Source organism: Anser anser (assembly GCF_964211835.1).
Source record: "Anser anser genome assembly, chromosome: 2".
NCBI lineage: Eukaryota > Metazoa > Chordata > Aves > Anseriformes > Anatidae > Anser > Anser anser.
This window is the reverse complement of record NC_139721.1, coordinates 65239722-65253986: the sequence shown is the minus strand read 5'-3', so window position 1 is coordinate 65253986 and position 14265 is coordinate 65239722. Positions and strand designations below refer to the sequence as shown.

General features: G+C 40.1%; 1 protein-coding gene across 5 annotated transcripts in view; it reads left to right on the top strand.

The window, feature by feature from the left end:
* Window positions 1-14265, top strand: part of GABBR2 (gamma-aminobutyric acid type B receptor subunit 2) — a 475356-nt gene that overhangs the window by 456747 nt on the left and 4344 nt on the right. For all 5 annotated transcript variants that reach the window (XM_083824026.1, XM_083824027.1, XM_083824029.1 and 2 more), the window contains 2 exons: window positions 796-925; window positions 10274-10391. In XM_083824026.1, the coding sequence (XP_083680152.1) occupies window positions 796-925; window positions 10274-10391 (248 nt within the window). The remainder of the gene's footprint in view (window positions 1-795; window positions 926-10273; window positions 10392-14265) is intronic.

Here is a 14265-nt window from a genome sequence, read left to right as displayed (position 1 = left end):
ACCTTGAAGAAGGGTATTTTATTTAAACCATTACTTCTTTGTCTAGATCTTAAGTAATGACAATTGCCTAGGTAACAGAAAGGTGTTTACTCAGACAACCGATGACTTCAAAAGCAAAAGTTATCCCTGCCTTTTTAAAGAAATGTAGTTCTTCAGCTTGGCCAGGTACCTTTTGTGTGACAGCCTTGCAATTTTTGATAAAGGCTCTGCTGGCTATTCACTATTTTCGTTTCTATATCCTGATGTATATTTCCTATGAAGCCTCCTAACTCACAAGATCTCAGTCTGTGCCTTGCAAGGCTCATGACAATGACACAGGTAAGGCTGGTCAGGGCAGTTGTGCTGTGTTAGTGCACACAGGGCCCTGATACGATTTTTAGACTTTGCTTCAACAAATTAAATTAAATACCCAGACCCTGTGGGTTCAAAAAGGTAGTTTCAGGACACTTGAAGCATATTGGTCTGCATAAATAATAATTAGTTGAAAGGTTTTCAGACCGGGCATTCTTATGCCCATTTCTTTCTTATTCGGCAGTGCATCTGGAATTATTTAACCCTTAAATACTGAAGCTTATTCTTCTATATGCTATATCACAGTTGAATGCTATTTGCTATCTGTAGCATGATTTTTAGTGTCATTGTAGTAGTGCCATAAGAACACTGTATTTGGTGCTGTGTGGCCATTGCATGACCACCTGCCTCCTGGTCTCATTATAGATAGCTATGTAGTTACTGCAGATACCTGAAGCAATGATCCTTGAACTTTTAGCAATTCATGCCCTTTCTGTTTTGCAGCTGGACAAAGACCTAGAAGAGGTCACAATGCAGCTTCAGGACACTCCTGAGAAAACAACATACATTAAGCAGAACCACTATCAGGATCTTAATGACATTCTCAGTATACGGAACTTCACAGACAGCAAAGGTGAGAGTTAGTGAAATCTATAAGCAGTGTAACCCACCAAGGTTTTGAACACCAGAATACAAGTCCTATTGGTCTAGTTCCAGAGCACTCAGATCTTGGTAAGATAGAGCTTTACATGTTTTGGTTACGTTACGGAAAGCATGTCAAGTCGCATCATAAGCTTATACAGTACCCACTAAGTAGTTATTTCTCTGTATATCTCTTCTTTTACTGTATGCCTTACGTGTGTAATAGACATGGTAAAGTAGGAAACTTTTAAAAACTAATTTGTGTTCAGAAGCCAAGTTTTCTGTACTGTATGGAGGGAGAGAAGTCATAGAATGCTTCAGTTGTGAGAGTTAATTGTGCCAGCCTTCAACAGTAGGAAGCCCAGTTTCATATGTGCTGTTCTGAATAGAATACTTAAATCCTGCTTTTGGACACTGGTATCAAGCACATAGAAGAGAAACATGTAAATATTTCAGTGCTGATTTGGACTCTAAATGTAGAATTGAAGGCACTTATATATGAAAATTCTTCCCTAGGAACGGATAGAAAGGGATTTCATGACTACTGTAATATTCCTAAGTTGTTCCTACAATGTTTCTTGCACAGCTCTCCAAAGAAATATATGCAAAAGAATTTCACTTTTGGGAAGCAATATTGCATAGTGCAATAAAGTGGAAGCCAGGACACCCAGCTTACATTTCTGACTCTAGAATAGATCTACTTTGTGAATTTTGGTCAGTGACTTCATACAGCTGAATATTATTACCTTAAGTAAAAACTAAAAAAAAACTAATTGCCATGTATTGGGAAGTTGTAGAGGTGCATGTTTGTTGCAATGCTAGGCTCAGGTTTCCTATTGCTGTGTGTGGCAGAGTAAAAAATGTAATTGTTGAAGAATTATTTTAAAATAATAGCAATTGTTCATATATGCTTTTGAAGCATATTGTAATAATTGTAATCTTGGTTGGATAAGGTTACTTTCTCATGGGGTTCTTTGTTTTAGCCTGGGTAAACACTTGGTTGTGTAACTTTTGGCCAAAAAAAAAAAAAAAGGAAGAGCTCCATAGCGTTCCCAGTGTCCTTTTTAAAATTAAAAAACAGAAGGGGGGAAAGGAGGAAAAGGAAAACGTAAATAGCTGCTGGAGGCGTGTGATTATTGGGCTGAGATCAGCAACAAGAACTAACATCAGTGAGTGGGATGAAGCAGTTTTACCAAGTGTTTGAAAGGAACACATAGAATGTTCCACTCATGTCAGATGCTCCAGGAAAAATGATAAATCATGAATAATATTTCAAGCAGAAAAAGATACATTACATTGTGCCAAATGGCCATCTGAGTTTGGGTATGAGAAACAAAAATGATTCTCAAGAGATACGTTGGGTATAAATTTAGGACTGGATGCTTCCCACAGCAGGTTGCACTCCATTAGCAGTAGGATGCTGGCAAAGAAATCAAGGAGAAAATACAACCTTTCTTCACTTACTTGTGGCTATATCTACAGAAGACATCGATGCTTTACTGCTGTTTTAAACACCAGCATCCAAGATTCTCTGCATTCCCAAGTTTAGCCCAGTATGGTACCTTAACTTCTACATTTCTGCTGCTGGGTACATATTTAAAACCATCTTTATGCACTGAGCCTTAATGTACTGAGAAGCTTTGAATTATGTACTATTTAAACATACAGGATAAATATTCTTCTGCATACTGCAGTTTCTGGACACAGTTTTCTGAATAGACCAACCATCTATAGCTCAAGGAAGAGAAGAGAAGGAAGGATGTTTTTTTTCCTGGCCTTGTTTATATTAAATAGGTTAGAGCATTGACCTGGGAGTAAGGAGGACCTGGATATCAATTTCCATCAGGTGCTCAAAGCTTGGTCACACACTTGAAGATGAACGCCCCAAATATGAGTATGACAGAGTATCTTGATCCTGTCTCAAGTGACATCAGATATTCATACCTCCAGGCTTTGAGACACCTTGTTAAACAACCCTTGACAGCCTTTTTTTGTCCCTCCATTTCTGTCTTCTGCTCCTTGTTTTCTCTCTTTCCCTGTTTCCCTCCCCTTAGCTTGATGTCTGAATCTCATCTGTATTTCTCTCACTGCATCACATCCCAACAGTCAACCTATGTGCTTAATTTAAATTTGTCATTCCAATAAAAATAATAAGGCTTTGGAGAATTCATGCTGCTGAGTCACTGCTGCTTCTGTACAGATACAAACAGACATCACTTAAATGGTACTTAAAAAAATTCTGGCCCTTACAGCCACAGGAAAGCTAACTCTGACTGACATAACTATGCTTTCTGTAGCTATGCATTTCATATTGTTTTCTGTAAATTAAAATACAGAACCTTGAAATTATGCATCTCTGATGGTACTTCAGCCAAGCTTCAGAAGATGTAAATATTTTATTAGCATGACCTAGAAGTGGCCATGTGTATCATCTCCACCCTGCAACTGGGAAAGCCAGTCCAATGTTGCTTTTCAGTTAACGACAAGGCTTTTGCCTAGCTTGGACCTTGTAAAAACTGTGAGCTGAGAGAGAGGGAGTAATACAGTGAAGAGAAATGCTAAAATAAACAGCTGACTTGGAGCTAAAAATCGTAGCTGATCATTTGCCACCGCTCTTGTGGACATGGCTGAATCCTGTGTCAATATTCTTTGCAAAACATCATGCTGTTCTGCAAGAGTTCACATAGATGATGTAGTGCACGTGATGTACTGCGTCCCTGTTGCTATCGCTTGCACAACTCCAGAGCTCTGCACTTCAGAGGACAGATAATAACACGGGATTTATGCAATGCATCTCAAACAAGGCCTAATGAAACTTTAATGTCATAGCACACTTCAGTAGATTTATGATCTGTAAAAATTGTTCAGAGTCAAAACACCCAGCCTATAGCTGAGTGCCAAAAGATGTTATCTGATTTTTCCCATCCCTCTCCACCCCTGCCATTTACCTCAAACATGGATTTAGGAGCCAAACATTAAATTTAGGTGTCTAAAGCCTATTTAGACAGAAAAGACAGACACAGCTGAGCACTCCTATAACTGCCTGATCTTGAGCAAAGCCTCATAGCTTTGGGAGTTCATGGTTAGTTATTAACAGGAACAGCTCCTAGCATAGCCCACTCTTTGCTGGCATGGCGACTCCTTCTTTATAGCACATTTTAATTCAGTAGGTCTCCTTTAAGGAGAGATATTATCCAAGATGCTCATCTTTTGTTCAGAAACCCATATCATCCCTGAGACATCTACAGCAATTGGCCATGTAAGAAAAGCAATAAGGAAAATGTGGTTTGTAGTTTATGGTTTAATTTATATATATCTATATATACATATATATATATAGATTTTTTTTTTTTTTTTAAGACAGGTTTTTTTCTGCACTGCTAGCTAGCTTTGTCTGATCAGGCAGTTCTCCATGTGCTCCACGGACTGTGGCTCTGGGACCTCAGATGGCTTCCCCAGTTCGATATAAAATATACATACAGGACATCCCCTTAACTTCACTTGATACCTTCCTCAGATCATTTTGAATCACGGTGTCTGCTAGCTACCTCAGCTCTGTGCACAGCACAACATGAGCTTCTCTCCCAGCTTGCTCTTTGCTGGATCTGGTCACCTTGCCTGAGCAGCAGAGCTGCATCACAGCCTGGGTGTAAGATAGGGATATGGCTGTAGGTCAGTACTGTTTTTGGCTCGGGCAGTTCTTGTAACTGGTGGTGACACTCAGCAAAGGCCAAGATTGAGGCTTGGAGATGTGGATGAGTTTTCCAGGCTGATGTTTGGAAAAAGGAGGACACCTGCTTATAGCTGTGGTGCTATGTTAAGAGTGAGGTTGTGCTGCACAATTCTAGGGAAGAAATACCCCAGCACGGACACCAACCAGAGCTTCCCAAATGGGCTCCCTGCACCCCTGCCACCAGTGCATCAGAAGAAGGGAAGACCTTGTGAAGGCAGAATTTATTTCTACCACGCAAGTGACTGCAAAGATAAAAGTTACTGAGGCTTTTACCACACATCCCTAGAAGCTGCCATAGACTAGAACACTCTTGGTGTTATTTGGATTTATACCTGGAGCCACTTCAGAGGCAGCACAACCTGGGCTGTGTCACCTGGGGTTGTCCCTGCAGGAGCTGCAGCACAGGGTATCTATCAACCACCACCATAATTCCAGAGGAGCCCATGCACGCAATAACAGAAGGCTGCAGTTTTAAGATTAACTTTTCCACAACATTTATAGCAGGCATTGTCAATAAACTAATGGAAGAAACTGCTATAAAAAGGTTTCTTTTTAGCTTTTACTACCCATTTTCATCAGTTCCTGAACTCTTCTCCCTTTCTGTTCTTCAAGGGACAAATTCTGTTCTCTGACAGCTATAGGTAAGTGAAAAGAGCATGCATATCAGGACTGAACTTGGTTCTGCAAGAAAAATGCATCAGTAATACACTGTGGGTTTTTTTTTGGATTGGCTAATTTCGTTATGCTTAGAATCCTACAGTCTTATTCTATTTGACTTCTGACATTTTTTAATGAAATTATTTCTACATGAATGATTGATAGATAGTGAGAGTTTCACCTAAAGCCAAGCTGAAAAAAAAAACATACAGTAATATCTTCATTTATTGCTACCTTTGCCTGTACATTTCAAGGTAGCGTATTAGAAAAAAAATAATGAACGACAGCCACAGAATCAATAGTCCCCACTTATGAGCAATCTCTTTTTCCTAGTCACATTAGCAAGTTCTCTCTCTGCAGGCACCCCAGCTTGCTCGGAAAGTCTTTTCTGTTTTGAGCCAGAAAACAGTCTTTACTCATTGCTGTAAATGGACTGGGAGCATTCATTTGCATGTGAGATATGCCCACATTCTGTCAGTTGTCACCCCACTCCAATGTTTCCTAGTGTTAGTTTTTCCCCATGTAAAAGCAGCACAAAGAAAAAGAAAAAGAAAAAAAAAAAAAAACAGATTTCAAAGGCATGTTGCTAGTAAATGCAAAGCAAAACAGAGTTCATCTGCGACAGAGGGGAAAACATTACTTCTATGAAGTTGGTTTTATTCAAGCATTAAGCTTGAGATTAAAACCACAGATTCAAAGGAAAGGTTTTCAAAAACAGGTGTACAAGGCTTTAAGGAATGTTGGTTTAAAGAAAAGATATAGTTCATTATATCCTGAGAGAGAGAGATTCTAGTTTCTGTGAAGCCTAGCAAATGTATTCCAATCTTGAAACTGGAGCTTGTTTCTATTTCTGCAGAGAGACCAATCTGCCAGAGGTTCAGTTCTTGCTTTTGCTTGCATGGAAATCAATCTGTAGTAAAGGGACTTTCTTCTGATTCACAGTAGTATAAATCAAAAGAGAATCTTACTAGCTTTCTTTTTTTAAAAAAAAAAAAAAAAAAAGTCTTCCTCTCCAAATGTAACTATGAGAAGGCATGACTTAGACTTCCTGGTGCTGTGAACTTTGTTCAGGAGAACTTTTTCACGTATAACCAGCAGTTGATGTGATCATTTTAATTTGCTTTTTGGTTTTATTTTCTTTCCACCCTGCTCACATACAAAGCCGAAAGTGACTAGTCTTGTTTCACAGTCCCAACAACAGAAGTGTGGAAAATAGCAGTAGATTTTTAAGATCTACCCTTACGTTTAAAGTTTTCAGAGCTCTTCAGTAAATTGACTAGAGTATCTCTGCCAGCTCTTGTAAGTCATTATTAAACCACATTTACTTCTTTGTGGAGCATAAAATATGTTTTCTAACAAAGAGGAGACAAGAGCGGACTTGAAAAATGCAGGGTGAACAGCAGTCCTGACACCAAGTTGTAAGAAATTGGAGGAATATTGCCACTAAAGCGTAATGATGAAGATACTCAATAAAGCTATGGTGTGCAAGTGCCAACAAACTCCTAGGTGAAAAAACACAGTTTCTAGAATCCTGAAAAAAAAAAAAAAAGGCAGCAGTGGCAGTCATGTGGTACTTTCTGCCTGCAGCTGAACAACGTTTGCTAAAATGTATGAATCTTTTAAGCCTATCCAGGTAATTTTGAGGGAGGCAGGTTGTGAAGTGGTTACAGGTATGGGAGGTGTGAGGAAGGAGTCACCTCTGGCAGAGAGAAAGGCAAGCAGCTGGCAGCAGTGACCTCCTCACTGAGCCTCTCTGCAGCAGCAACTGAATGTCCTCCTGCAGCTTAGAGCTCTGTAATTGGAAGTCATTTCTCTGCTGCAGGTGGGCAAAGGTCCTGAGCTAACCCCTCCTGGCTCTCACCGACAACCGGGTAGCTGCTTTTGTTTTCTAATAAACCAATCAGTGAGGGCTGTGCGAGGCACTTGAGATCTATTTGTCTTTTTTTTCTCCGTGGTTTTCTGAATGGAAAGTGCTCAGGCAACACTTATTCAGACTTCTGAGTTCCTGTTTGAGGTCTAAGGAGGTGAAAATTACTTAGAAACTGCTTCTGGCTAATGTAAATTCAATTTTGAAGGCAGTCAGACCATTCCAGTGCAACTTATTCAGTAGCATCTGCAGTGGCAGACAGTACTCTGAGAATGAAGGACATTTTTTCAGGTGGCATACTTAATGGACAGAGGAAGAAAAGATAGGGAAATACTAAAGCCAGTCCTAAACTTCAGAGAAATCAGGAAAAGTTTACCGTTAGCTTTAATTCATTTTCTTTCAGCTGTTCACCTATACAAAATCAATTTCCTCCATCCTTAAGTTGTTTAAGTGCATATGGTGATAGAGTTTCTTCTTTAAGCTCCAGCTCTTGAAAGTGTATGACTAAGTGAGAATCTTGATCTTCATTATTTACGTGAAAGGGAAAGGGAAAGGGAAGGGAAGGGAAGGGAAGGGAAGGTGAAAAGATTCTAGTTTCCATAGCTGCAGAATAAAAATCTAAAAACTCCTCTCCCAAAAAGTTTAAAGCCCTAGGCAACAAATAAGAATTACCCAACTGTTTTCTATTTTTTAAGAGAGACAGAGAGAGAAACGGGGGAAAAAAAGTCTCGATGTTCTGGCAGTCCTATGTGGCTTCTGTCTGCACTTTTTTAACCTGGGATATTAAAACTCATGTTCAGTCACCTTGTATACAGAAATACATGCAGTGTATTAAGAGAGAGTCATCTGCAAGAGTGGTAGAAGAGGGTCTATTAAGAATAACACCCAGAGTGATATATGGGCAGTTGGTGTTAAGGAATGAGTAGGCACAGAATATATGATTTGTGCTCTACTTTAAACTAGATCCCCCACCTTTTTGACAGGGACCACCTCCTTCCTCTCCTCCCTCCCCAGAGCAAAACTAAAAGCACAAAAAATCTCTCCAGGGCATACAACACAGATTATTCTCTGAAATCATGCAGTCCCAAAGTCTGGCAGTTGCATATTCCAGTCATTTGGTGTAGAATTGTATTTTCAGTGGTTTTGCAAATTGCTTATCTTTGCCAAAGGATTTGGGGCCCTAGAGCAGTTAAATAATAGGTCTTTTCTATCCCTAATTACAAGGATGAAATGAATTTTAACTTTGGTCTGTGTCATAAAGTCAGCATTTTTCATTGTCAGCTTAGATCAGCTCAGCATTGACATTGTTTTTAATCATGGAAATAAAGAGGTTTTTTTCTATGTGTCTGTTTATAGACATCACACGGCTCTTATGCAAATGTCAAGCTCGATATACATAGAAATGTGATATATGGAAAATAAAAACTGAACTCTTGTGACAGCAAGTGCCACAAGAGCAAACTTCAGACTGCCCTGAGATGATAGGTTTCACTGCTCCTTATCTTAGCCACTGTCAGATTTGACTCCTTACTGTCCTTGCTTCACATCTAAGCCATCACCGAATCCTATTGTGTCCCCTCCCTTTAAAGCACCTCTCTCTTCCTACAGCTGGATCCCTTAGCTTTCTTTTACTGACATTGTGTTGCCTCAACAGCAGCAGCTTCGTGTGTTCCGGTTGCCTCCTTTCTCACCCAGCCCTTTGTCTTCCATGCAACATAAGTGAAGAATCTTTCTTGCTCTTCTGAGCCATAGCAATTCTTTTCCAAGTTGCTTGTTAGACCTGCACAGAGGAAAGCAAATCCTACAAATTAGGGCCAGTTATGGCCACAATGGGAGGGTAGACATACGTATAGGAGCACTTTACCATGTTCATTGGTAGCATGGATGCTCCTAGCATGCTAGGACCTGAATGTCCTTTGGGGCTCCTAGCTGTTAGTGGTAGAGAAAAGCATCTTAAGCCTTCAATGTGTGCTGGATTTTTCAGGCTATTTTCATTTCTCTCAGATGTTCTCCTGCTTGTCTCACTCCTGCCCACTTTTGCATTCTAATCCTGCAAGATCCTTTTCCAGCTTCTACCTTTGAGTCCTCCTCCATGTTGCCTTAGTGCCTGCAGCAGTCACTGTTTCTGCGTGTGTAGCAAACAACTGCCTGTGATGGATTTGGAGCTGCTCTGTAATTATTTATGAAAACTCTGCACTGTCCTCATTACTCAGATGTTTTCCATGTGACTTTGCTTGGCTTAACACAGCAGGAAACTTTGGAAAAGCAGGCAGGGACAGAAAGATTCTCCAGTTAAGACAGCCTTCTTTAAATGGCTGCATTCTGCTTTTTGTAGGGGGACTGATGCATGCCACAGACCTCAGCACAGCTAGCCCCTGACTCCTGCGTCTCCCGTGGGAATTAAGTGATGCTACCTGCAGAGAAAATATGTTATCATTACACAGAAGAGAGAACTGCAGAAGAAAGCTTTATGAAATCATTAGCTGCCCTTTCTGTAGACAACCTGTGGGCCAGTGCATCTGATATGAATGATATTTCTGTGCTAAATCATAGCAGATAGTTGGTTGAATGATAGCACTCAACTGCTTATGTGAGATAAAGAGTACCAAGGTTTCATAAATCAATGAGATCATAATTTTTCTGGGAAAATATTTAAACAGGTTTTGTTGGTTTTTTTTTTTCATATAGAAAAGTAATGTTTGAGTTCAAGACAATATGATGATACTATATTTTTTTACACAGCTCAAGACTAGGGAAAGGTGTATGATAAGGCATATAAAGGCATGAAAGAAAATATTTAAGAGAGAGGGAGAGGGAGGCAGGGAGGGAGAAAACAAAAAAAAAGGACAACAGAGTTTTTTTTCACTTTTCTGTTTCTTCCTGGTAGTTCTCACGAAGGACCACATCACCAAAAATGTACGAGTACCAAAGACGCATGGGGAAACCTGAGCTTGTATTGCAATATGGGCAGAAAGAGTTTATTTTGTGGCACCATGTATACCTGTATAAACTTTTACAATGAAAGAATTTTAGAAAGATCACTTGATAACAGTAAAATAAAATTGACTGTGTTGTCCATCTAGATGGCGAGAAAGCAATTTTGAAAAATCATCTTGATCAAAATCCACCAGCACAGTGGGGCACATCAGACCCTTCCAGAACAAGCAAAGATCCTATAGAAGACATCAACTCTCCAGAACAGTAAGTAGTATACCATTATATACTGGTAGAGAAAGGCACACCCTGCTCTCTTATGTATGCATGTGCTTGTGTGCTCACACTTTCTACTGTGTAAAACATAAGGGACAGCTGGAACATCAGCAAGAGAAGATGTGAGTGGCAACTCCTGAAGCACCCACGATGCCTCCCTGCCCATAGCTCACCATCATCACCAAATTTAGAGGGTATTAGGCCCACTGGACCCTAAAGTGCCCCAAAACAAACGTTTTTTTTTTTTCTCTTGACAGAAATACCCATAGTGTGATGTCTAAAGTTTCTATAGAGAGTTACAGGACAAGTTGTGCTCAGCCGCCAACATAAAGGAGCGATGAGGATGTACATGGGAACACACACACTTTATGACCATTATCAACAGTCCAGGTCTTTCTACACAAAAGCCAGAGGGGTTCATGGTGTGCATAGTCATTTTACTCCATTTTGGTCTTAAGCTAGAAAAATAAAAGCAGTTTTAGGGCTCAATGTTACCATAGCAGCTGGAGCTGAGTGGGACATAGAAAAGCATTTCCTTAGAAACAATGCTGCGTCCTCAAGGAGAGGATCACAGAATCACAGAATTCCGTGATTGATGGCACAAAGCACTGGTTAGATTCATGGAGAAGATAGGAACTTATGGTATCAGCCTTGCTTTCCAGGAACCTATATAATAAATTCACATAATACCCTCTAACAGCTCAGCAGGGCTTGCTGTGGCCCAAAGCTCAGGGAAGCATCGTGCTTATTTGTCCCTAGAATAAGTCATGTCCCTAAGGTAGCCTAATTACATTGGCACCACTTTATGAACATCTGAACTAATAGCTGTCAGACTCCTGTTTGGTACTTGGGCAACTTAAAAGCTTATTAAACAGAATAAATTAAATAAATTACCAGACTCAGTCACATGTTACATCAGTGACAGCAAACCTGATTTCAGATAGCAGTTAACTGCCTTGTATTACATGGTGCAGGAAAATACAAGGAGTTCTATCTCTGTCCTCACTGGAAAAAAAAAAAAAAAAAAAAAAACAAACTTGTGCAGGAGCTAACCTTAATGCACATGCACACACAAAGAAAGCCCTTATTAGTTGAAATCTCTTGATTATTTCACAAAAACAGGGCCCTCACTGAGCAAGCTCTTGTGACTTGATGAGGTCAGCAGAGTGCTTTAATGCATAGCTATTAGATGTGCATCTTTTTCCAGCACCATTTGTGAGACATAATGTAGTATGAACAGATAAATGCGCTCATCTACATGTGGTCCCCTTGACGTAAGAGAGATACTAAGAAAAACGCAGATCATAGAATCATAGAATATCTGAGTTAGAAGGGACCAACAAGGATCATCAAGTCTTCTCTTGATACAGATTATTACAAAAAAAAATGTTTGGTCAAGAAAATAAAAAACTTCTGGTGAAGACAGAAGTTCCTCTGGGCTAGCAGTGACTGATGAGAAGACTGAGATTTCCTAAAGGTCTTAAGAGTCAGGTCAGCACAAATCTGAACAGCCACTGACATTTCTGGAAAGCAATCAATACAGTCCTGCTAAATCAGAACAGCATCGTTCAGCCCTTGCACAGCTGTGCATGTGCCATGGGTCAGTGTCTTCCCTAAGGATACCGTTTGGCTACCAGAGCTGCACAGCCCAGGCCCAATGGATCCTCCAGAAAGAAGCATAGCAGTCTTTGGGACTAGGGTTTTATGATTCTCTCTCTTCAACAAGAGATTATCTCTTGCCAAACTTTGTGCTCTGCAAGAGTACCCTTACTCATTCATGCACATCAGTATAAAAGTTCTTGTAGAGAGAAGAAAAGATTTGGTTTCGGAGTTTTTTTTTCATTCTTTCTCACTATTAGTGCTACATTTGAATAATGTGACTGTGATTCCTTACCATACAGCTATGTCCATAGTGCAGGCACAGCCATACTTTTCAAGCCCAGTAATGCCAGAGGTTGTTTCGTACTTGCTTGCAGGATGTAGTTTATATCATCTCAATCATATTATGAAAAACATTTGTTTTGCACATAGCTAAGACTTTGATCCATGCACCTATAGAAAATTCTGTCTACATGATTGTAGTGAAGCCTTAGCACGTGACAGTAGGCAATTAACAATTTCCTTTGCCTCTTACTCCCTTTCCTGCTGGGCAGGACCTGGTAGGTCATTCATAGTGCCATGTAAAATTTGCTGTTTCTTTGATTTTTTCATTTTCCCTGGGTGTGTGATCTGCTGGGGAAGATTGGTGTACCTGAGCTGCACGTGGCACTTTGGTACCTATATTATCAGTACAGCATGCTGCGATATTAATCAGGATATTATTTGTATTCCAGCCTGACAGTGCTTGCTTATCTAAAGATCACATCAGTCAGCTTATCTGCACTGTGGCCACACACATAAATTCAATGGGATATTGTCTGTAACCTCTAAAGATATTTTTCTGTGCACCTTCATTCCCGCATGTTGTCCCATCTCACCAGTGGTGAATTCAGTGAATTAGTTTTCGGCACTGTTAAAATTTACACAGTGCTCATTTTAACAGTGCCAAAAGCATGTAGCAGCCTTGCAGATCTTTGAGTAAAAATAATGTTAGATTTCTGCCAGACTCCACTAAAAGCTGGTACTTCTGTAGACTGTTTCCTATATGTGCTCATTTTTGTAACCTCCAAAGAAGCTAGTCACTGTGTAACTCGTATAGTAGAAACCACCTTGATATTTTTTGAGCTAAAGCTCTGCTTTTATCAGCATTTAAAAGACAGTCAAATACCCTGTTGGGGCTAGTTATGTCAATTTTAGTAACTGAAAATTCTTATCCAAAAAGTCAGTTATGACTGGATTATTGCAGTGCAGCCATATGCCTTGGCATGAAATACCTCCTTTATCTACTGATGGTGCTTCATATTTGCCTATCCTACTCAAGGCTGTTGTTAAAATAAGGTGCACTGAGAATGGTTAGTTTACTTGCTAGTACAATATCTTGCTTTACTGTAGCCTTTTAGAACTTCCCTAGCTTCCCAGCAGCTGCTAAAAATCAACATTAATGGGCTGAAGAATCGATTGAAATGATCTCTGAGCACTTAGGCACAGTTTACACACTCCCACAGATCTTAAGAGGTTTGACTGCAGCCGCAGTTGTTTCACTCCCCACACTTACCAAATGGATCTCATCAGTGTTTTTGTATAGCGGAAGCAAAATATTTTTCAGATGCCTCTGCCCTCTTTGAAGCATCATGCACACAGTTCCCATCTGCATCGCACTGTGCTCCTATGTGCAATGGCACTGGAAGTCAAGCTTTTACTTGAATCTATTTATTCCTAATAAATTACATTTCTGTAGAGCTGAGCATATACACCCTATCCTAACACCCTGATGAGTGAATGCTCTGTGCGTGGCACCACCTTTCCTTTCAGTCTCCTGGAGCAGTTCTTGAAAGCCACTTCCCACCCCCACCTACTTGACCATACGCTCTGACATATCTATATCGTACGGCCAACTTGAAAAAAAATGCCTGCCACCAGCCTGAAAAGCATTGACAAAATGTGGCAGGGTGGAGGAGGGGGTGAAGCACTGATGTTGGAGAAAAGAAAAGAAGAAAAGGGAAAGGGAAGGGAAAGGGAAGGGAAAGGGAAGGGAAAGGGAAGGGAAAGGGAAGGGAAAGGGAAGGGAAAGGGAAGGGAAAGGGAAGGGAAGGGAAGGGAAGGGAAGGGAAGGGAAGGGAAGGGAAGGGAAGGGAAGGGAAGAAAAAAGAAAAAGAAAAAGAAAAAGAAAAAGAAAAAGAAAAAAGAAAAAAGAAAAAAGAAAAAACAGAACATGAAGAGTGAAGCAAGGTTAAAGATCTACTTTCACTTGAGGAGAAAATGGCAC